This window comes from Arvicanthis niloticus, chromosome X (assembly GCF_011762505.2).
Source record: "Arvicanthis niloticus isolate mArvNil1 chromosome X, mArvNil1.pat.X, whole genome shotgun sequence".
Taxonomy (NCBI): Eukaryota; Metazoa; Chordata; class Mammalia; order Rodentia; family Muridae; genus Arvicanthis; species Arvicanthis niloticus.
In genome coordinates this window covers 39,828,335-39,853,990 of record NC_047679.1, presented here as the reverse complement: position 1 = coordinate 39,853,990, position 25,656 = coordinate 39,828,335, and the positions used below count along the sequence as shown (strand labels likewise).

Below are 25,656 nucleotides of genomic sequence, written 5' to 3'. Positions count from 1 at the left end.
CTCTCCTATCTCTCCACTCTCTCCATCTGCCTCTCTCCCTCTCTTTCTCTCTCCTTCCCTCTCCACTTTTCCCTCTCTCCTCTACCCTCTCCCCTCTCTTCCATTTCTTCCCTCTCTCCCCTCTCTCCCCTCTCTCCCCTCTCTTCCCTCTCTCCCCTCTCTCTCCTCCCTCCCCCTCTCTTCCCTCTCTCCCCTCTCTCTCTCCCCTCTCTCCCCAATCTCCCCTCTCTCCTCCTCTCCCCTCTATTCCCTATCTGTCTCCCCTCTCTTCTTTCTCTCTCTCATCTCTTCCCTTTCTCCCCTCTCTCCTCTCTCTCTCCCCTCCCCTCCCTTCTCCCTCTCCCTCTCTCCCTCTCTTTCTCCATCTCCCTCTCTCTCCCTTTCTCTCCCTCAATCTCTCCCTCTCTCCCCCTTTCCCTCTCCCCTTCTCCCTCTTTCTCTCTCTCTCTCTCCCTCTCTTCCTGCTCCCTCTCCACCCCTCTCTCCCCTTTCTCCCCTCTCTCCCCTCTCTCCCCTCTCTCCCCTCTCTCCCCTCTCTCCCCTCTCTCCCCTCTCTCCCCTCTCTCCCCCTCCCCTCTCTCCCCTCCATTACCTATCTGTCTCTTGTTTCTCTCTCCCATCTCTTCCCTTTCTCCCCTCTCTCCTCTCCTTCTCCCCTCCCTTCTTTTCTCCCTCTCCCTCTTCCTCTCTCCCTCTTTTTCTCCATCTCCCTCTCTCTCCCTCTCTCTCCCTCAATCTCTCCCTCTCTCTCCCTTTCCCTCTCCCCTACTCCTTCTTTCTCTCTCTCTCCCTCTGCCTCTCCTTGTCTTCCTGCTCCCTCTCCTCCCCTCTCTCCCCTCTTCCTCTCTCTCCTTCTCTCCATCTCCCGCTCCCTCTTCTCCCCTCTCCTTCCCTCTCCCCTTTTTGCTCTCTCCTCCCCCCCCCAGTCCCCTCTGTACTCTCTCCCCTCTTTCCTCTCTCTGGAGAGCTCTCGCCCCTCTCTCCCCTCTCTCCCCTCTCTCCCCTCACTTCCCTCTCTCTCCCCTCTCTTCCCTCTCTCTCCCCTCTCTTCCCTCTCTCTCCCTTCTCTCTACTCTCTCCCCCTTTCCCTCTGCCTCTCTCCCTCTACCTCTTTTTCCCTCTCCCCTTTTCCCTCTCTCCTCTACCCTCTCCCTTCTCTCCCCTCTCTCTCCTCTCTCCTCTCTCTCCCCTCTCTCTCCCCTCTCTCCCCTATCTGCCCTCTCTCCCCTCTCTTCCCACTGTCCCCTTTCTCCTCTCTCTCCCCTCTCTTCCTTTTCTTCCCTCTCTCTCTCTTCTCTCTTCCCTCTTCTCCATTCTCCCTCTTCCTCTCTCCCTCTCTCTCTATCACCCTCTCTCTCTGTCTCTCTCCCTTTCCCTCTCACCCTCTACCTCCCCCTTTCTCCCTCTGCTCCTCCCTCTCCTCCACTCTCCCCTTTTCCCTCTCTCCTCTACCCTCTCCCCTCTCACCCCTCCCCTCTCTTCCCTCTCCCCTCTCCCTTTTCTCCCCTCTCTCCCTTCTTTCCCCTCTCTCCCCTCTCTCCCTTCTTTCCCCTCTCTCCCCTCTCTCCCCCTCTCCCCTCTCTTCCCTCTCCCCTCTCTCCCTTCTCTTCCTTTTCTTCCCTCTCTCTCTTCTCTCTCTCCCCTCTTCTCCATTCTCCCACTTCCTCTCTCCCTCTCTCTCCATCACCCCCTCTCTCTGTCTCTCTCCCTTTCCCTCTCACCCTCTACCTCCCCCTTTCTCCCTCTGCCCCTCCCTCTCCTCCCCTCTCCCCTTTTCCCTCTCTCCTCTACCCTCTCCCCTCTCACCCCTCCCCTCTCTCCCCTCTCTCTCTCCCCTCTCTCCCCTCTCTCCCCTCTCTCCCCTCTCTCCCCTCTCTCTCTCCCCCCTCTCTCTCTCCCCTCTCTCCCCTCTCTCCCCTCTCTCCCCTCTCTCCCCTCTCTCCTCTTTCCCTTCTCTCCCCTCTCTCCCCTCTCCTACCCTCTCCTACCCTGTCCTCCCCTCTTCTCCCCTCTCCCCCTCCCTCTCTCTTCCTCTCCCTCTCTCCCACTCCCTCTCTTCCTCTCTACCTTTCTCCCTCTCTCCCTCTCCTTCTCCTCCCCTCTCCTTCCCTCTCCCCTTTTCCTTCTCTCTTCTCTCCTTTCCCTTCTTTCCCCTTCCCTCTCTCCCCTCTCTCCCCTCTCTCCACTCTCTTCCCTCTCTCTTCCCTCTCTCACCTCTCCCCTCCCTTCTCACTCTCCCTCTCTCCCTCTCTCTCTCCATCTCCCTCTCTCCCTCTCTCTCCCTCAATCTCTCCTTCTCTCTCCCTTTCCCTCTCCCCCTCTCCCTCTTTCTCTCTCTCTCCCTCTGCCTCTCCCTCTCCTCCTGCTCCCTCTCCTCTCCCTCTCCTCCCCTCTCCTTTCTTCTCCCTTTTTCCCTCTCTCCTTTCCCCTCTCCCCTCTGTCCCCTCTCTCCCTTTTCCCCTCTCTCCCCTCTCTCCCCTTTCTTCCCTCTCTCTCCCCTCTCTTCCCTCTCTCTCTCCTCTCTCACCTCTCTCCCCTCTCTCCCCTTCCTCCCCTCTCTCCCATCTCTCCCCTCTCTTTCCTATCTCTCTCCCCTCTCTTCCCTCTCTCTCCCCTCTTTTCTTGTCCTTGTCTCCCTCTCCCTCTCCTCCCTCCTCCTTCCCCTCCCCTTTTCCCTCTCTCCTCTCCCCTCTCCCTTCTCTCCCCTCTCCACCCCTCTCCCTCTCCCTCTTCCTTTCTTCCTCTCTCCCTTTCTCCCTCTCTCTCCCTCTCTCCCTCTTTCCTTCTCTCCCTGTCTTCCTCTCCCCCTCTCCCTCTCTCTCCCTCTCCTTCACCTTCTCTCCCTCTCCTCTTTCTCTCCCTCTCCCCTCCCTCCCTCTCCCTCCCTCTCCCTCTCTCTTTCTCTCCCTCTCTCCCCCTCCCTCTTCCTCTTTGTCCCTCTCCCTCTTTCTCTCCCTGTCCTTCTCCCTCCCTCTCTTCTCCCTCTTCCTCCCTCTCCCTCTCTGTCTTCTTCTCCTCTGTCTTCCTTTTTCCTCTGCCTCTTATTTCTTCCTCTCCTTCCTCTCTTCCCCATTCCTCATCCTCTCCCTCCTTCCTTTTTCTACCTTCCTCTTTCTCCCTCTTCCCTTCCTCCCTCCAGCCATTCTGTGTGTGTGTGTGTGTGTGTGTGTGTGTGTGTTTAATAATAATTACAACTAGGGGCACAGGAGGAACTGGAAGAGAATAAAGGAGGAATTAATGTAAATAAAGTATATCAAAAATAATTATTTTAAAAAGAAGGAGTATAGAAATGAAAGAAAACTCAGGAACTGATTTAACTTGAAACATTAAAAATGACACTGGCTATCTAACTTTTTCTGCCTCAAGGGTTGTTGAATGCTGTTACCTGGTCTATAAAATAACCATAATCCACCTCTTCTTCCTGTGAGCACATGAAACAGCATTGTCTCAAAAGTGAATTATTTCCTTATTTCCCCAGCAAGGTAAAAAAATGGACAGCATTATGATACAGGCTTTTAAAACACACTTGATCCAGAAAAACAAGAGAAAGAATATATAGGCAGTTGAGTGCACTCGATGCTGCTCCACTTGCCCCAGCACCCACCTAACTTCATTATTCTTTTGTTTAAGATGATTACATTGTGATTTTAAATGCCCCTCCCCACATGCCGAACATATTTATAGAGGCAATGATTTAAAACCTGCACTAGAAGGGTACCAGAGAGTTGGTTTGAGAAGACACAGGTCACCAGGTTAATCTTTCTGAGTATTTAAATATATTTTTTGATATTGCATCTTGTTTTGGACATCTATTTCATTATGCTTTACCCAAAGCTAGGCCTCATTACAAGTTAGCAGATTTTTTTTTTTTTTTGATTTAGAGGTTGTAATGGTTATTAAATCACCTAGCAACTCAGTGCCTCACTGTCCTTGGTTAAGTTCTTTAGTGATGCCCACTTATGATAATCACCAGTTGTAGTCTAACTTTTATTTGTTTGTTTGCTCTGTTTCATAACGGGACAGTTAATACTGTATTTGGCTTTACAACGTAGCATAGACTTTTATGATCATTATGCTGTTAGTTCTCCTAATGAATTACAGATTAAAAGTTCTATTATTTTTCCCTTATGAATAGCATCTGATATTTTTATTGAGCTCCAGCAATTCTATAGCATTGAAAAATAACATTCTTGATAATGACAAAGATTGATTTTCATAATGCCTGGAAGAATGCATGCAGTTGTTCTTGGGCAAATTAAATAAAATTGTTAAACTGTTGTTTCTTGTAAACCCAACTTTATAGGAAGAATTTATACAAGGTGAGCACTATTTGATATAACTGTGTACTATGCTTTGGAGCATCAGGAGACATGAAGTAACTACTCTATACTTACAATGTATTTACATTATTCATATATTTTTACCATTAAACATGTAACTATTAAAATGATTGATTTAATACTTTGAAAATATATTACAGTTAAATTTCTTTAAAGATTTAGAGCATTTCTATAATGCTGTCCTTACTATGGATTTTAATTATCTTCAGTAAGAAAGACTTAAAATACTCTTGTCATAGAGTTCTTTATAATTCATTCTTGTAACATTGGCTTTTGAAAGAACTTCTATTTTTACCTATCTAATATACTATAATGCTGTTAGTTGTAATCTTTATCACATTATTTTGAGCAGAATCAAAACCCTAGCCACAGTTGGGTGTGTTATACCCTTCATACTTCTACGTCACTATGCCCCTTCATCTTTACTTGATTTTGAACATTGTCCTCTTCAACTACTGAGTCCTCATTCAAAATGCTACTGTACCTCAAAGTATTTTTATTATTCTGCCTGGACTCTTCTTATGGTTAATTCTAGGTCTCATTTCCTTTAGGTCTCAGCTTATATAATACCTTAACAAGGAAGTCTTTCCAGTCCTCCTATTTGAGTCTTCATTACCCATTTGTATACTGTAACTAAATTATATACACCACGTAGACACTATATATATACAACACAAATGTATGTGTATATATGTACATGTACCACACACACACACAAAGTGTAATATATATATATATATGTATATATATATATATATATATATATATATATATATATAAACATATACCCTATAAATGTGTGCATAGCATTTCCAGCAAGTTTATGTTTTATATTAATGACTGCAAACCTTTTTGTTATTGTTCATTGGCTAGATGATAGTGATCTTTACAAGTTTCCATTAGACTATTTTATGCTAATATGAGAAAAGCTGAAAATTTACATCTGGAAAACAATCAAACTTGTAATGTTTCTTTAAATTAACCTCGTCACATTAAATGTGACAATGATACTTCATTCATAAATTCAACTAATTATTTTACAGTTCCATTTTTGCATCTTTTTTGTTATTACCAGATATACTGAGAAACATATGTGGGAGTATACTTTATTAAAAATTTATTATGTGTTGCAGTTATTTTAAGAGTATGTGATCAATGCTTTTAAAATTAACTTTTAAAGAGAGATGTGTCATAATTAGAAAGCTACCAGTGGTGTCTAGTAAACACATTTGTCGATTAGAAAGGTTGTAGGAGTTAATATAAAAGGAAAAGTGTCTCTCTCCAAAGCCATATGAAAAGTGTAACCTAAGTCTTTCTCAGAGAAGACTAGACGTCCTCCTCTGTTCTGATCACTGATTTATCTATGATTCTTTACCTTTTCTAATACATCATATATATTTTCATCCAGTTATACTGAACTAAATAAATCTTTCCCCTTAGCTAAGATGGTAGTTATTTTTCTGTTGAATGTACACATTTGATGTGGGCTTAGTGACTGTTAGCTTGGATCTCACAAAGTTCATTATCATTAAGATTGAACACGGGGAATAGTATTCAATCAGCAAGATCTCTTTGTTGTACAGAACACTGCTGTATGACAGACTCGGTTTATCTATTAAAAAAATAATTACTTTACCTAGCATCTAGTAATAATACAACAGCCTTACCTGGTACAAGTCTAATCTTTCTCTGCCCTCTATGGCTGTATACATTGGCTTCCAGAATTACATTAACTGCAAGCACACACAAAGGAAGTAGCACATGGGCTCTGAATAAGAGCTTCTGTGATTTACAAGAGGGATTAATAAGCCTTCTCTACATTGGGGCTGAAGCCTTTACGCAAACATTAAGCATGCTGTTTCATGGTGTGCAGACTCTGTTCAGGTCACCACTTACATTATTTTTCTGTAAGACCCGCAGTGCCTTGTTGACATTGTTCAGGGCATGAACTCTTGTAGATCCCTTTTCTTTTGGCTAAAAAAGGAAAGAAATGGTGTTTACTAGTAAAGAAAGAAACAAAATAATTCTACCTGAAAAATCGAAAATATATAAATTTCACTTTTCAGTTTGAATATTTTACATTTAAATGAACAAAAACTGCAGCATTTATTTAAAAAGTCTGCAGGCTTTGGGCTAATTGTCTTTGGCATAGTACATCTTTAGAATAAAGAATATACCTCCTGGGAAAGAAATCATTTTTCCCCTTTACAATATTATTTGAGATGATTGCTCCTTCATTTTTTTATCCCAGTGTGCATTATTATAAGACCATCAATAATGGAAAACATTAGCAAAATACATAAGGCAAGTAACCAGGAAGATAGAAAAGAAAGTTTATTTTCATACATTTTAAGAAAAGTTTGAAGGAGATGTGAGTCTCTTGGGTTGCCCAATTTCTACTCAGTATCTAGCTAATCATACATGCTTATATCAGCAACCCTAATTTAAATCAGTTGGTCATAAAAATGGCATAAAAGTAGACGGAGCTAGTAGAAAGAAAAAAATGATTCAACAAGGAGGGCACAGAAGATTGAAGTAGAGGCAAGTCTGATCCAAATACATTTGAAATTGTTAAATAAAACATAATAAGGTTCATAATTGTCAAATATACATTATTTTAATACTATTTGGTCAATAATACAAAGCTCCCCATAAACAACTAAGCAAGCAAGCAAACAAAACCCAATAGGGTCAAGAGGTAGAATGTGAGAGTCTGTAAAGTATTCAGCAGTAAATGGGGCATACTTAATACACTTTTTCCCCCAAGTCTCAGGGATATCCTCAGAAGAGGGAGGAGATAAGCCATAAGTGTCAGACTTGGATGATAACAAGGAAAACATGTTTTCCAGACAAAGCAGGGCAAATACACATTGGAACAAACACAGTGATTGTGACAAGTGAATCTGTTTAAGACAAAATCGCAATATAAAAGTGGAAGGTGGACATAAAATCCCACCACTAGCGGAGGAGGTATTGGTATTTGCTAACAGAAGGAAGAGTAAGAGTCAGTTTTCATTGATGTTGTGATTCTTGGTAGACCGGCTATGCCCTAGGGCAGGTTCTACTCCTAAAACAAGCTTGGCAACATAAACTGGACTAAATGGGGTAAAGAAGAAAAGTAACAAAGAATGGTACTTAAAGTTGAATAGGAAGGCATGGGAAGATAGAAAGTGTGCTAATGGTCAGAGTTGTGGGTAGGGGGTGAATATTTTCAAAATACATTGCATGAAATTCTCAAATAAATAAAAAAATATTGTTAAAATATGTAATGCTAGTAAAGGTTAAAGAAGAGTCTTGCTTTGACCACTGACTGACCTAGTAGTCCTCATCACTAGAACTTAAAGCTTCAGTAACCAGGGTTCTTAGCTCACACTTTTAATCCCAAAGTCATATTCCATCCTTTAATTTTAAGCTAGCATCTGCATAATCAACTGAAATATATACATCATCTTATTTTTCCTACTTAATGAGTTTTGGAAATTCTACTGCTATGATGCTTGTATTTATTTCCTATTATTATTGTTAGTATTGCTGTTGTTGTTCTTATTCTGGTTTGGAAACAGAGTTTGACTATATTTTTCAATTTGGCTTTAAAACCACTATTCTCTAGCATCCACTGTCTATAGGCTGAAATTACAGGTGTGTGACATTACCCCTGCCTCTTTTCCATTTTTTTTCTTAATGCAAGCTCTTATTAGTGATTTCCAAGAATGTATCAGAAGCTCATTTCCTATTCATAACTTCTCCTTGATATCTTCAATAATGACAGTGTTGGATCAAGTCAGCTACCAAACCAGTGATTTATAGAGCTCTTATTTCACCCTTAGTTTAGTTAAAGGAACCTGTAGTTTAGTTAAAGGCATTACTTCCAAAACTGGATTGTGTGGGTTCAACTTTCTGTTCTGCCACTTTTGGACTATGTGTTCTTGAAAACCTTAATCTCTCCATACTCCAGTTTTCTCACCTATTAAAACAGAACAAATAAAATACATGTTCCATAACTTTAAGTGAAAATGTATATAGAGCATTTAAATGGGGGATTTTGATATAGTAAGTAAAGTTGTTTGTTATATGAAATTTGTAGTACATGTGTGGTACTTCACATTATTATTAAAAATATTGAAATGTCAAATGATTTCATATTGATTGCACATGTAATTATCCTAAACTTAAGAAATAACACGTATTCAGAAAAATTATCAGCAGAACAAGGCTCCACCATTTCCTATGTACCTATGAAGTCAGAATTTTCACATTTATTTTCTTAGCATTTCCTTACCTTGTATATTTGGAAAACAAATCATGTATTTTTCTATTTTTTTTTGCCTGTGCTTTCTAAGAGTCTTCTTATTCTTCTGAAGACTTTCATACTCTAGAGATACTATTTCAGCTGGCTGTACAGCTTCCAAAGTTTATTTTAAGCCTTCTAATCTCCAAGAGGACTTGACCTATACGCTTTTTTAAAGATCATAGGTGTTTGGCTCTGAAACTTTCTCCATCTCCAATCATATCCTCATGAACAGGAATCTGTACTGTTCATATTTTAGAACATTTAATCCATGAATGTCAAAGTGAGAACAGCCTATATTTTAGTGTTTTCTTACCTATCACCACAAAGAGGAAGAAGAAAGAGGCACAGAAATACATTTTTAAAGTAACACAGAAAAAATAGACATAAATGTACAGAGAATGAGCGCAAGTTATGAAAGAATAACCTTAAACAACTAAAAGACAGTGAGATATATTTATGTATTTATAAACAGAACTGACATAAAATGTGGGCTGCTCACAGTCATTCCTTTCTCTGTCAATATAATAAAAATAATACATTCTGAATGTATGCATATGTACATAAAGTATGGGCATAATGAAATTAAGACTAAGCATATACTATATCTTCCAACTGGCTACATGACAAAAGCTTAACTGTACAGGATTTGAATGTTTTATTTTAGGAATTCATCAACTACTTCAAAATTCTTAAAAATATATCAAACATACATATCAGTAACATTCAGTAACATTATACAGACAGAACATGTTATGTTGAGGAACACACACATACACACACACACAAATGGAATAACTATTAGTATAAAAAGAGGCCATGAACTTGATGAAGAGGAGGGAGGATTATTTGTGTGTGTTACGGGAGGAAAGAGAAGGGAAAGAGGTTAATTATACTCTCAAAAATAAATATAAAATAAATGAATAATAAACCTGAAATGTATTAGTTTGAATTAACTTAGGGACATATTATCTCTCTATAGCTATTGTGATTTATTTTTAAAATGTAGGCATAAAGCTTGTCTTTTAAGTACACCTACAACTGAAAATCACTATCATGCTTACATACAACAAACTATTTTATTTAATTAAAGGCAAAAATAAAACTAGTTTTAAATGTTCGTTCAAAGCTTTCAGTAGCAAGGAGAATACAGAGGCTTTTAAAGGACTGTCAGAGCACATAGATGCACAGAAAGCAAAACAGGTAAACAAAACAACAGGGCAAAATCCTGGACAGTGTCTGACAGAACAGAGACCAATTTGGCTTGATGTAAAATAATTGCAGGAGGCAAGTCAGAGATAGGATGTTGGCCAATTCTACCTTTGAAGACAGCTTAGAATTTCTATAGTATATTAAACAAAATCCTTAGTGTGTGTGTGTGTGTGTGTGTGTGTAGAGAGAGAGAGAGAGAGAGAAGAAAGAGAGAGAAAGAGAGAGAGAGAAAAGAGAGAGACATAAATGCTCATACTGGAGAGCTCTGCTAAAGGGCAAAGAGAACAGAATAAGATAATAATTGAATAAAATTCATTAGATATGCAGAATGTATGACTAGGTAGACTGGAGTCTTAAACCCTACTTAAAAGAATAATAGAAATCTAAAAATAAGATGTTTTAAGTCAGCAGATTATGATTTAAGAGTTTTTCTCCATTATGAGGCTTTCATCAATTGAACTCAGACTCTTCTATGACTTTAGTGACCTATAACATTGTATAACCATGTTTTCTCTCCCCAAAGAAATGTTCTAATGTTAACATTCTCAAAAGAAAACTACATTTTCTTCATAGATGCCTTTGGATATCAGAGTAAAATAACCATAATTTTATTATAATCTCCCAAAATATTTGTTATTTGTAAAATAACACAGGTACATTTAAAAATAGTTGAAAATATAAAATAATCCAAAAATAAATATAAAAAGTCATTATGCATAAAAACCTTATACAGACAGTCCTTAAGAAGGATTAAAAAATGGTAAAGCACATAGTGCTTATTAATTAACTGAATACATTACTGAAAAAAATTTACTTTGTTATTCTGTACATGATAGATGATGCAAAAATAAAAATTTTAATATGAATTATTTTATTTTGTTCAGGAATAGGTACTGTATTATTTGGCCAATACATGAGGAGTTTCATTGGATCACTCAAATAAAACTGCTTTTGGAGGTCTGACATTTTATTGAGGTTACTGTAAATTTAAACTGAAATCCTCCTGGATGGAGAGATGTCTGAGGGTACAAGTGAGTGTGTTCTCAGCACCCACCTAGACGCCATGTCGGCATTGTGGTAGCCTGTCTATAATCCAAGGAATCAGTAGGCAGAGACAGGTACCCCAGAAGAAAGCTGGCTAGATATACTAACTGAATCAATGAGGTTGGGTTTCAAGTAGAGAATAATTGAAGAAGATTTGAAAGTCAATATTTGCCTCCAAACACATGTACACATGTGCTTGTATACCCACATATAAACATGCATTCACTCCCACGTACATACACATGCAGAACAAAAGAGAGAGGGGGAAGGAAGGAAGGAAGGAAGGAAGGAAGGAAGGAAGGAAGGAAGGAAGGAAGGAAGATTCATACCAGTTTTTGCCCTGTCAGGCCTTCCAGGAGGTCTAGGAGGCGCTTTCCATCCTGCAGGTCACTGAAGAGGTTGTCTATGTGCTGCTTTCCAAACTGAAATAAAAAAACATATCCACTTGAAGACAGCACAATTTCTGTGATTCATATCTGTGATGAAGCTTTTGAAAATGTAAAGCTGTATTTAATAGTATTTGATGTTTTCAATTAATAACGTACCAAGAGTGATAGGTGAAAAAGAAAGCTCAATTTAATAAGCAGGGTCAAAGAAATTATAACACTAGGACAAATTATTTGAACTGCTAATGATGGCTAGTTGAAAATTTATAGTGTAATTTGTCAAATTAATCTGTCAGGTTGCTCAACATCCTTTTTCACACCTTACATAAAATGATTCCAAAACTCCTGTTCTCATTTTTGACAATTCAAATTTGGAATTATCTGGTTTAGTTAGTTAGTTAGTTAGTTAGTTAGTTATCCTGAAGCTGATTGCACCTGGTAATCTCAAGTGGTCTCCCACCCAAGTACCTAGTAATTCCAGTTGGTCTCCCACCCAAATACTAACCAGGCCAGCCATGTTCAACTTCTGGGATCAGATGAGATTAAGGGTGTTTAATGTGGTATGGCTATTGATGGGAAAATATGATTTAAACAGTAAAAATAAGTCTATTAAAGGTTTTTCTCTTGTTTTTATAGGTTATCTACTCATGAACTCCATTAAAGTGCCTAAAATTAGTATAAGTCCTAAAATTTTTGGAGTAAGTACTGATCGGAGGCATTGCATTGTGCAAGTTGATTCCATCATCGTATCATTTGTGTCATGTTTCTTGTCATTCTGTCATGACATGCACTCATCTCACAAGACTAGGTGAGACAAATAATTTAGCTATGAGACCTTTTACTATGATACGAGAAAGTTGCAAATTCAAGATTTTGCATCAGGTCTAGGAAACTTCTGAAGCCCTTGTTCCTCTCATCATGCTCTTCCACGTTATCATCTTTCTGTTCATTAATCTTTCAAATTCAAAAAAATGCATTGTTTGTTATGATATATTCTTCAAAAGATTTCCTAGTTTTGATTAAAAATTCTGCAATTGCTTCATATGAAATTCTTTTCAGCTCTTTGATTGCCCATGTTATCTAGAAAGATTTAGTCTATCTAGCACTAAGTTTATGGAGCACACTTAAGTGAGATGCTGGATGGGGCACACATTGGTAAATCAGACATATAATGCTCAGCTCTGACAGAAGTTCTTGTTCATCTAGGAAAATACATTCATGAATGATAATACCACACACAGGAAATAAGTGGGCCCAGAAGAACATAACTGTGCAAAGTACAAGAGTCTGTGGAGGAGAATCAGGAACTGCTTTCCCAGAGCATCAAATGCCAGGCCATATATGAGCCTTCAACTATTTGACTTTACTCATCATCTACTTAGACTGCAAACAAACTTTGAAACTCACTTGTTAAGGAAATCCCTGGATGCAAGAAACATGACAACTTTGATACTTCTAAAACTAAAGACATAAATGTTGTATTCTTCTTATATCCAGGAAGGAATGTCAATGATGGTACCTGTGGCTGCCTACTGCCTTCTATGAAGAAAAACTTAGCTCCTGAAGGTAAGTCACAGATTCTTGCATGATAAGTTTTTCTGATATGATATCAACTACAGACTATTTTTTACAAACTAGTTTTTGTATTAAAATTATACACCAATGGTGCTTTTGAAATATCCAGAAAAAGAATAAAAGTAATAGGAAACTTAACATGATGAAAGGTTTTAAAGTAGGTTTATGACATATAATATATAAACAAATCTTAAAACAACAGGGACATTTAAGCAGAGAAAATGAGTGGATACTTCTCAAGATCTTCATATATAAACATATAAAACATGTAAAACTAAGAGTTTTTTCAAGTGAGTTAAAATGCATCTTGAAATAATGTTTATCTTAGAAGCAAATTTTACAGAGGCAAGTTTGAAAAGAGTGTCTTCTAAAATTATCAAAAGAAAAACCTGGCAGATAGCAATATGCCAGTTTTAAAGAACAGAAATTTTATTTTATTTTTTTGACAAAGACAGTTGTTCATGGGAAATAGTATACATCAATATTGATTGCCAGATAAACTCTGACAAAACAAGAAGGATATGGATGGCAAAGTGGCATTTTTAATAAAAGAGAATAGAAGCTGATAAATATGAAATATGGCTCAGGGCATCAAACTTAAGGATCATATAGCACCACCCAGATTCTTTGATTTAAGGAACAGGAGAGCCTAGATAAAGGCTAACAGGCTGAGAGAATTGCCTTAGTCCAAAAGTGACACAGACTTTACAATAGCCACTTCATGCCAAAATCAACAAAAGAGGAAAGGGAAAAATGTTTCTTGTCTAGGTACAGACTTTTAAGTATAACTATTTAATAATCTTAGTACAAGGAAGCAATGCATTGATAGGACAAAAACTGATCTTACTATTTTATCAATTTTCAAAGCCCATATTTTGTTGAAGTAACACAAAAGAAGTCCAAGTCCTATTTGTTCCGTCCAGAAGGAACATGCTTTGAGCAAAGAAGTCTGAATGAATATACCCTGGATATGGTAGGATCAGTTCCTCAGTATCTAAAGACTTAACAGTTCTGTGAAAACATAGGCTGAAGCAGTTGTTGCTCTCTCTTCTTAATGCATGTTTGCTTTAATGTAAAAACAAATATTAAAGCACCTTTGAGTAAAATTGCCACCTCTTAAAGCAATCTTCATTGAAATGTCAGAGCTTCACATGCTTAGTCAACATGTAGTATGACTACTCAACAAACCAAAAAAAGAAGAAGAAGAAGAAGAAGAAGAAGAAGAAGAAGAAGAAGAAGAAGAAGAAGAAGAAGAAGAAGAAGAAAGAAAGAAAGAAAGAAAGAAAGAAAGAAAGAAAGAAAGAAAGAAAGAAAGAAAGAAAGAAAGAAAGAAAGAAAGAAAAAGAAAATCATCTCATTAACTACTGCATCTTTCTTGGTTTAAAATACCCTCCACTCATTGGACAGAGTTATCGATATTATACAACAAAAGGAGCACAGGCTCCAGGGACAGAAGAGGCTAACTTTGGAGCTCAAGTGCCCTGTTCACTAGCTGTGATATGCTAGTAAAGTAAGTAAGCGTTTACACTGATTAATAAAATGGAAGCAGACATACCTCAGAACACACCTGTGAGATTGAAATGAAACAAAATATATGTATTTTAGAGGCATTGTCTATGACTGAGCAACATAAGGCACGCTTAAGGGTATAGGATGATTTTAAAGCTTCATTTTTTCCTATTAGTGCCTTTCTGTTTATCTAGTGCTAAGTTATAGGGATATATGAAACTTTAGTGTGTTATTAGATCTAATGGAAAATGCTGTGTTCATTTGCAGTGCATATGATTATAACTCTTTAGAATAGATGTAAGGAAGGGGAGCTGTAATTGTCCATACTCAACCACTGAGAATGACAAATGTTACCTGCAGGTGGAGAAGTTCATAGAAGATTCATGTTCTTGCTACTGTGCCTTAGGCTCTTATTAATTAAATCTTGGTTTGTTTCCCTCCTGTTTCATCTTTGATAGCTATCACATCTTTTTTCATAGGTGACATTTGGGGTCATGAAAGCATTAGTCTTTCCCTAAAATTCCATCATTAATGGATTTCTTTTCAAGTGCAGAAAATGATTTTGTAAAGCATATAAAGTGCCACATCCTTTTTGTGCCACAGGACTCTGTGGCTCCCTGTCTTCAGTTCCTTTCATGACTAATGGTTGCTTTATTAAATGAACTCAGAGAACTTTTGACATTACTCAGCAGATTCATGCATTCAGTTATTGACTTTTTTGCTAACCTAAATAGCAAGATGAAACGACTGTAAGATAATAATCCTTCCACAGCACTGTCAGCAAGGAATTAAGAAATACAGAAGCCCAGACCACACTAAAATATATTAGCAGGTGGCATAAACAAAGCCAAGAAAATGTAAAAACAAAAAACTGGGAAAGGCTCAGAAATGTCTTTGAGAAGCTGTTTAAGTGGCCTCTGACTCTTCAGACTTGCATTGCTCTTTTAACCTGAAAATTCAGAAGGATCAATACAATGTTCCAGTAAGAGGTAAAGAGCACAGGGATAATTTAGCATGACCTTCTGGTTACAAAAAGGTCAAGCCACAGATATATCTATTGCTCAGACAGTCAAGAGACTGCTCAGTGATTACAAGTGTCTGGACACTGGAAACACCAAAAAGGACTTCAAAAGTGAGGAATCAAAGTCTCTTGGGAAGCAATGTGGCTAAATTGCTCAACACAAAATAATGTAGCCCACTGTAGTATAAATAGGCACCTTTCATAGGTGATTGTTTCTTTTAGACTGCTTTAAACAATAAGAACCATGGTATTGCTGCATAAAATATACATATAAGAAACATATACCTTAAGCTGTATAGCTCAATAAGTCTTTGTAAAGTGAATAGATTTATATTACCAGCAATCACATATGGAAACAGGTTTATGCCTTAGACCCTGGTAGGAACCTCTCACCTTCTGTGGACTAGGCTCTTCAAGAATGACCACTAAACTAACTGTTAACAACACATATTAATAATGCTTCACAAGCCATACAATAAAAATTAAAACTTGTTTCATTTCAATTTTAGGGTTGTAATGATTATAAGGAATATTGTTTATACAGAGGGAACATGAAAAGAAAAAATTCACACTGATAAAGTGTGGTTTACAAAGCATGAAGAATTATAATTTTTAAGAATAATAAATTTTACTCTATGCTCAGAGTTCCTTTATTGAAATCCTATCTTTAATATTTTCCCTATGAGGAATTGAATGAGTCTCCTCTCTTATCCATGTCTTCAGTCCGTTTCCATTTAAAAAAAACAAGAGATAGCATTATTCATATCATAATGATGTAAAAATTTTAAGCTGAATGGACTTTTTAAAAAATAAGATATGCTTAAAAGATGCTAATTATTATGGATTTATTCCAATATTTTGAACCATACTTCTAGACAATTCACCTCTGTGATCTTAAACTCAGAGTGACCAAATGCACTTATTAATTTGACAATATAATGATTAAATGGCTAACAAATGTAAGGTGTCCAATATAGTCTCTGGCTGAGAAAATGTTCAATAAACTCAAATGGCACATCTTGTGCTGTCCTTCCTTACAGGATGGATGGGTCCAACTCTATTCTGAGCATCCATAGGTCCTTGCAGGAATGAATAATATTGTAAGAGCTTAAGAAAAGAATGTTTGTGAAGATGAAAACAGGATATTATGAAAACATTGGAACTAATCATAGAGAAATATTTTCACTCCTAGGCTCAGAGAAGAGAACAGTTTTTGGTCTGTGGACAATGAGAGAACCAAGAAGACTGCCTGAGAGAAAGGGACTCCTATCATACAGTGACTTCATCTTTCTTTGTATACTCCATCTATTCTGCTTCCTTTAAGACAACTCATGGCCCAAATATACCCAGAAGTCCTGGGGGTAAGGAAATCTGCTGCTACAGGCAAGCTAGTCTCTCAGAATAGAAAAAGGGAAGAAAGTGAGCTCATGTGGATGAACAACCACTATTTTGGACACTTCACACATTGCAATCCATGTCAGGAAGGAATTGGAAGACCAAATGTTCTTCCTCAGGCTTAATCTACCAATTCTATCTCTAGCATTGTCATTGCAAGAAGCCAAATGTATCAGCGTGATACATTTTCTTCTTTAACAGGAGTATCAAAGTTCTAGAATGTTCTTAAGCTTTAGCAGATGAAAATTAACATGTATTTATTCATTATCACTTAGCATCACATACTTTTAGAGACTCTTATGAGCCAGGAATAGCACTGAAATCTGGCTACAAAGATAATGAAGAAAAAGCCAAGTTATTCCTTGGAGCTAAGAAGTACTCAACAGTTAAGTTATATAATACTCTCACATTCTCTCCAGTTACAGAATGTTATTCAGCAAGCAGCAAGTCTTTATAAAACATAATCACTAGCATCCAATACATATGTGATAGTACTAAGTACACAAAATATGACTCAGGCAGATTGCACATTAGAACCTTGAACAGTAACAACAGTTGATGAAAAACAAGTCATTATATATAAATGGTTCATTTTAAACACCAAAGGAAAGAATGCTTAAAGAAAGTCAATATGTTTCATTGTTTGATCAGGTCTATCTCTTACAAACTTTGTTTTTTAAAACTGAATCAGTTATTTAGGCTTGTGATTTCTTATCTGCGTATTACCAATGATAATAGTGACTCATTTCCCCCAAGTTTTCTAAAGGCAAAATTTTAGAAATTTTGGCAGTTTTCTATTATATATTGTTTGATATAACCTTAATAAAATGAAAAAATATTGTAGCATAGAAGACTTATAATACATAAATTTAGGTAGTTAACTTTTGTGGGGATTACATATTCCTTACATATTAGAATCCTTAAAGATATCTTTAATTTTTCTATTCAACCACATAAGAAATTGATTTATATTTGGACATCTAGGGATAGACATGAAAATGAATTATGATCTATTCTAATAATTGTTTTTTATATAAAATTATGGCACAAAGATGGTAAGATGGCATATTTTGCTTCAAAGTATGTAAGCACTCATACACACATACATACATTTGTATGTTGTATACATATATGATATAATAAATAAGCTTCACAAGGAAATACAACTTACATTTAGAACCAAATAAAACCTAAGGTGGTTGAAGTATATTTAAATTTGTTTAGACATGGTGAAAGGGCAATGGCCAATGATTATTTATATATTTCTCTAATTAATAAATTTTAATTTTATTGACATATTATATATACTTTATACACATGACAGAAAATTTTATGTGCTGAATTTGTGTGACAAGTCATAGCTTTTCCCCTTCTAATTGCACCATTCTTCTGCCCATTAGGAACTCACCCATGGACAATTCATAATATCTTATTCAATGACTGTATTAAAGGACTGTTTATAGATAGTATCAAATCAAGGAAAGGATTCACAAGGTTAGATGGCATAGAATGTGCAAGGAAGGCTTATATGTAACTTATATTATATGTAACTTATATTTCTATTTCCTTCTAACAAGCAGAACTAGAAGACACTTCCAATCTGGTAGTAGTATATTGAATGAATTGCATCTTTTTCATAAGAACCAGTTTCATACACACTGATTCACTAGTATTTGAGCCAAATATCAGTGTACCTTACATATTTTGCTTTAATTAATTTTTCCATCAAGAGAATACATCTCAATCTTACAGATAATAATAAATAAATGATAGTAAACTTGAAACACAGAAAACAACACTTTTCTAAAGTCACAAGTGTTACTTACATACAACTCTCACTATATATACTTTACCTACCATCTCTACTGTCTAAATATGTTATAATTATTTGGTTATTATATCATTCAGTGTTAGTGATAAGGAGTTATAGCTTGTACATCTTCATGATCTTAAAAAAAAACAATTTTAATGTTTTTTTTACATTTTCTTATTTTGTTTTACCAGTGTGTTTTCTTGTGTATATGTACGTGTCACATACCTACAGTACCACAGAAGTCAGATAAGGGTGTTCAAGGCCTCTAGAACTACAGTAGCAGATGGTTGTGAATCAGAATGTGAGCTCTGAGAACAAAACCTAGATCTGCTCCTCTGCAAGAGCAAGAAGTGCTCTTAACCACCTAACCACCACTTGACCTTCTGCCTTTCCCTTTCAGTTTCTGAATGTTACATGCTAATTTACAAAAATAGTTATTCCTTATGCCAGGATGAATTTGTGACAAGATAATAGGCACAGTGATGATTCTCACATACACAGTATGATATTTTTCTCAGGTCTGGTGCTGTAGAGATGGTTCATTGGCTAAAGCACACCTTCCCCAATGGTGAGAACCTGAGCTCAGCTTTTCCCACATCCACATTAAGCTGGGTTCGTGTGTCTATAATTCCAGTGCCCCTCAACCAGATGGAAGATGGAGACAGGGAAATTTCTGGAAGCCAGTGTGCCACCTAGCAAAATATTCATAGTATTGAACAGAGTACCCTGTCTCAAAAAAGACTAAAGGTAAAGACTGAAACCCAAAGTTGTTCTCTGACCTCCACATATACCCAGGCACACATGTTCCAATATTTACTCAAGGACAGACACCCATACATACACAGATAAACACAAAGACTAAAACAATTAAATAAAGATCTCAAGGTTTAAATTGTAGCAAATAAAATAATACATTTTGGTTTTATGCATGTAATGCAGGCATTTCTTAAACATCTAAACAGGCCACTTATTTGCTTGAAAATCTTCCATTTATTGGTTTTATTTTGAAGAATGTGGTACATTGAAGCAAATAAGTACTTATTTAAACAGCACTTCAACTTTTCTTAGTTGTGCAGAAATGAAGGTACATTATATAACACTTTAGTTGTTTTCATCATATGTCAAAGGAGAGAAGGATTTATGTTACAAAATTACATTTAATCAGTATTATTTGCATGCTTGATACTGTCCCACATACCAGGAACAATAGGTAGTGAAAGCTTTCTTCCCCTTTACCTGTTGCTATTGTTTTCCCAGAGTTTGTCACATTCAAGGAAAGAGGTATACTTTAAAACAATTATAATTATAATCCTTTTTGATACTGGTGTCATATGTGTACTGTTAGTAAAGTAAAAGAGATGTAATCCACTCTGGGGAGAATAACCAAAAGCAGGAGTTTCTCGACTGAATTTTAAAAGTTGAATAAAATATTAACAGGAAGATGCGGAAGGGAAGAAGTGAGCATAAGCAGAGAGACCTTCAGATGCTAAGATCAAATTACATTTTCTGATTCCAGAAATCACAAGAAGTCAGTTCTTCAAGCATAGGGTCTGTTGAGCAGTGGAAAAATGAACACATTACAAAGGTATGAGATTACATCTGAAAATATTTGATAAGATATTCAAAGGAACCTAGACACACATCCAATTGCCTTCAGATTTCTAATTTTGAGACACTTAAGCCATATTTTTTACATTAATAATTTAGTCATATTTTAATGGAGAAATACTTTTTCAGAAAGCCCGGTATTGGCATTATTTAGTGACTACTTTTGTATAGAAATATTACTTGGCGAGAGAGCTATGTTGTGAATAAACATCTGCTTTAAATGGTAGATTAACAGCAAAATTCATCCAAATATTTCATCCTTTAATGAGTCCATGCCCTTTACAACATGGCCTCATTGATTTTCTCATCTTTCCTGCCTGTTGAATCTGTGTCAGCCCCTGACTAGCCCCTGACCATTAAAATAGAATGCACATTGGCCTCCAAAAGGTGTGACCATTTTTCTGTCCTCTGTGTGGCACTTTCTTCATCGTAAAAACATACCTGAGCCAGGTTATGGGAGGATGACAAAGATGTGGAACACAGCCAAGATGCCCTAGCTATCCCATAGGAGGTTGTTACACAGTAGGAAGCATCCAGCAAAGCTCAGTTAAAATCAGCAAAGCTACTTAGTCCACTCGCAGCTCCCTAGGAACACATGACAAAACTTGTCAAAGAAATTAACAATGGTCTGACCCACCTCGATATTTGAAATAATATAGTGTAGCTGAGATGTGAAGTGTTTAAAAAGTTAATACATGTATATACACAGGACACATATACCAATGGTTAAAATCCTTACAAAATATCATTTTTAAAAGAGCTCTTGAATGTTTGTGTGACAAAGTGCTTTGAGCTATAGAAGGTCTTTTACTGCTGAAATTAATTATGGACAGAAAAAAGCATGATTCAACAATTGCACTGGAGAAAAATAATGTCCTCCAATGAACTCTACACAGTTTGTTTAGCATCCTGGTATTAGAGAAAGGAGGGAGAAAGAAAGAGGAGAGAGTGGAGAGAGAGAGAGAGAGAGAGAGAGAGAGAGAGAGAGAGAGAGAGAGAGAAATTTAACTAATTATTCACCAAGAGCAGATATGCTTAGTTCTTTCCTTCATAAAAAATGAACAATAGTAAGTTTTTTTAAATGCCTATAACAATGTTTAGAAAATGTGTTCTTTTAACCTTTGTGTAATCATTATATAGCCTATATATGTGTATGCAAATATGTGTGGGAACATGTATGTAAATATAAATATTTCATTTCTTACTCAATATTTTCATTAAGTGTCTAACTGGGGAGCAAAATATATCCAATGGACTTTACACTTTTGAGTCCCATTTGGTAATGTTTTACCCTGCTATAAGTTTATTTCCAAAAAAATGTGTTTATCTCATTTTCTTCAGTTTTTCAGTGACTTGTTATTCAAAAACAGTGGGTTAAAATAATTCTCAGTGAACTAAAACTGTCACCTCCACTTAGTGTTTCTACAACAATGTTTTTCTGAAGAGCACCCAAAGGAGGGTAGTTAAGTTTTACCTTTTTAAGGAAAGCACAGGAGAAAAAATACTTACTTATCTACAAATTAATTATAAATTTTAATTGGCAACTCTAAGTTTGAAAGTAGAAATATTACTTATTCAGGAATTTCAACCCAAATATTCTGTTATTACATAACTTATCTTGAAAAGGTCTCAAATTCTGTAAATCATCTTTATAAACAGTAAATTTTTCCTAATTGTAAACACTGTGGCACACAATGTCTATGTCTAGGAAGCAGCAACTTTCCAAAACTATCCTCAAAGAAAAAATAAACTAAAATGATCTTGACTTAAAAGGAAAATAGTCAGGTAATAGCCAGATCTAGTGGAAAGACCCATAATCTCAGATACTCGGGAGGATAAACCAATAGGATTTCAAGTTCAAGATCTACATGGGATAGAGTAAATTCAAGGTAACCTTAGGCAACTTACTGAAACCAAATTTCCAAGGAAAAAGGAAAAAGAATGCCTAATGTATCTTCCAGCCACAATAGGACTGATACATATATGAATAAATAGATACCATAAAAGCATGCCCAAGACCTGCACAGATTAAAACCATACGAAATGTCAATACCAAGAATGGAAACTAGACACAAAATCCCACCTAGAACCAAGAAGCTATCTGCAATTGATAGCTGCTGGCAAGGGAAAAAGCAACTTTCTTCAACTGAGTGTCACTGTGTCTATTAACCAGACTTTAGTGCCATCCATATGCCTAGAAGTAGCTGGCCAAGGCAAAGTGGAGTTCATGATTTTTGCTATGGCTGTTGTTATTGTTTTTGTTTGGTGAGCAAGGTTTCTTTTGATCTGCGATTTTGGGCTTATTTGTTTCTTTTCATTCTTTCTTTCTTTTTGTTTGTTTTGATTTGGGGTTTGCCCTTCACCCTTCACTTCTTTTAGTGAGAGAGAAAGTATATATGGAGAGGGAGAGAGAGAGAGAGAGAGAGAGAGAGAGAGAGAGAGAGAGAGAGAGAGAGATGTCTGGTTAGGTGGTTCACTAGTAGATCACTTGTCTAGCAGGCCAAGCATGCACAAGCTATTAGGTTCAATACTCAGAAAAAATAAATTAATGGTAACTTGGATGAAAGTGAAAGATTCTATTAAGTAGCAATATTTGTAAAACTGCTGCTCATTCTTCTTGCTAATGATGTTCTATTTTGCCTTTAAAGTTAAATATAACTTGGACTCTATTAGCAGTCTTTTATTAAAATTATCAGAGATGGAGATTAAAACAAAATCAAAATTAAGTTTTAAATGAAAACTCATTTTACTTCATTTTAGATTTGATTGATTTTAATTTTACAACTATTAAAGTTATAAATTATGAAAAAAATGTGAAGACAAACAAGTTAATCTCAGTGTTCAACTATTGTCAGTACTTTGATGGATTTGAATGTATTGTATCCTTGAACATAACCACAGTTTTTGTTTGTTTTTTTTTAAATTGAACCTGGAGTGGAGATAGTTGTGAAACACCATGTGGGTGCTGGGAACAAAATTTACATTCTAAAAAGAGTAGCTAGTGGTTGATCTTGAGCCACCTCTCCAGCCTCACAATCATCAAATCTAAACGTTTGTTCCTCCACTTGTTTTGTTATCCTTCTCTGGTTTCACTTATATTTATCTTTACTTCCCATTGGTTTACATTGTATTGTATTGTATTGTATTTGGGGGAATTACAGTGCTAGAGTTGAACTTACAGCATGCTGAGCATGCAATCAACTACTGACCTATACTCCCAACTCCATACATGCTTTGTCAGTATTTATTATTTAAGACCTAATATTCCTGGGAAATTTATATGTAGTATTAAACATACTCTTTAATATTAGAAATAATTTAATCAGTATAAATGGTAGTTTTCTTCCTGTATTTTTGAGAGGAGAAAGCTAAGACTTAGAAACCTTAAACATGTTGTGTCCTGTCTTAGCTCTCCACGGGTCCTATCACCAAAAGATTTATCTGTTGACTGGGTTTTTCTAAAGCTTTTTTACCTGCTGGCTCTCGTCTCATGCTCCATGTGACCACACTTGTTCCTTCTCACCACACACCTAGGAGTATCCCATCCCTTTTACATTCTACTAACTTTGGGATAATCTTACAGCAGAGGACAGGCAGATAGATTTCACATATATACCACCTGACCAAAAAAAAAAAAAAAAAAAAAAAAAAAAAAAAAAAAAAAAACAGAAACATAAGTATCTTCTTACTATGGTAGATACTTTCTTAGGATTGAGAGAAGTTTTCCCTACCAAGTTTTCTGAAACTGCAGAAGTGGTCTGTTCCCACCTCATGAATAACATTTTATCCAAGTTTCAAATTCCTAGATCTATACAACCAGAAAATGGCCTAGTATTTATCTCTAAAGTCAATTTGATTCAAGGTCCTTAGAGGTACAGGGGCCCTTCTATAGTCCCTGCCCCACCCCACCCCCAGTCCTCAGGAAAAATAAAAATGGTTGATAGACTTATTAAAACTTACTTATCAGAAATGTCTTCTGAACTTCACTTCCCTTGGACTCAAACCCTTAACTGTAACTCTGATGCACATTTGGGCCAGGCTCTGAGCCTCTTCCATCCTTAACCCATATGAGATAATGTATCCTTTTACTCTTGGAAAATTTACCTCCTCTGGATCCAGCCCACTGCATGAATACTTGTCTTTATTCCTTCTCTTAAAACACCTTCTCTGGGATCATGTGCATTGTATCCTCCCTTAGCCCTTCACTGATCCTATCACCAAAGGATTCACTTTATGACTAGGTTTTTCTAAAGCTTTCTTACCTGCTGGATCTAGTCTCATGATCCATGTAACCACACTTGTTCCTTCTCATCGCACCAACTGGAATCGAATTTCAGCGATTGATGACCAGGATCCATTTTTCCTGGCTGAAGTGAATTCTGGACCCCTGGCCTTATAAGTATTCTTCTCAGTTGACAGGACAGATAAACCTTAAGGGCTTCCCCCTATCTCAGAAGACAGGCTCTTTCATTCTCAGAAGACTGGTCTTAGGCTTCATTCCATGCTCCCAACAAACATAACCACACAACAAGCCTCAAAGTTTCAAGTATGCACCAAAGACAAAGATCCCACCTAAGCTCCCTTACTTTGCCTTCCTCAGGATATACTTCAGACATCCACAGTACTTTGCACCTCTTAGCACCTTGTTCAGCCAATGGTAGTTCTACTTTATCCTCTTCCTTCAATGCTAACTCTAAAGGCTTTCCCTAGCACCAAATAAATCCAAAGTGTAAAGCTGAAACTGGATGGGATGACTTGCTCATTCAGGGGATTTAGATATCATTATTTGTCCTCAAGCTTTGTGATAGAACTTCCAGTAACTCCAACTCAAAGTTGACCCTAAAGGGGGCACAATCATCTTCACTATCTAAAACCCCTAGAATAACAAATGGGTACAAGCATCACATATATCATCTATATTTATTTTGATGGATTTTTGTCATCTCACCAGAGAAAAAAATTGAAAATGTCTATACATCTAAAAAAGTATCTGCCCACTCTTATTGATGCCATAGTAGAGGCCATATAGAACAATCAGCATCCTATTTAAACTTACAACTCTCCAAGATCAGGTCCTTTGCTCCTACCTCCTAGATGATCATTCTAAATGACTCTCTGAGACTATTCTTGTGTTTAAAGAAATACCAATGAGTCCCTCATTGCAACATAATGCTTCTCTTGTGCTCCCTTATAGCACTCCCTCTGTTAGCCATCTCCCTAGTGAATTTAACTCTAAATTTCATACTCTGCAACTCTGAGACCATTTTCTCTCCTGATCTCTGCTGGTACCTTCCTATGCTCTAGAAACACCAACTAGTTGCTATTTCAAAAACTATTATCCACCTTGCTCTCCTAGAACTGTCAATGTGTCAGTACCTTAATCTTAAATCTTAACAAGCCCCAGAAGGCAGCCTCTTCTGATGCTGTCCCAAACTCAATGCAAAGATATACTAATACAAGGCCCA

The 25,656-nt window shown here is 37.0% G+C and overlaps 1 protein-coding gene across 1 annotated transcript in view; it reads right to left on the bottom strand.

Moving 5' to 3' along the window:
• Window positions 1-5,920: 5,920 nt before the first annotated feature.
• LOC143435463 (dystrophin-like) overlaps window positions 5,921-25,656 on the bottom strand; it is a 254,647-nt gene continuing 234,911 nt past the window's right edge. Inside the window, exons 3-4 of the mRNA XM_076918258.1 lie at window positions 11,214-11,306; window positions 5,921-6,314 (exon numbers count right to left, since the gene is read on the bottom strand). Coding sequence (XP_076774373.1) covers window positions 6,201-6,314; window positions 11,214-11,306 — 207 coding nt within the window. The 3' untranslated portion in view covers window positions 5,921-6,200. The remainder of the gene's footprint in view (window positions 6,315-11,213; window positions 11,307-25,656) is intronic.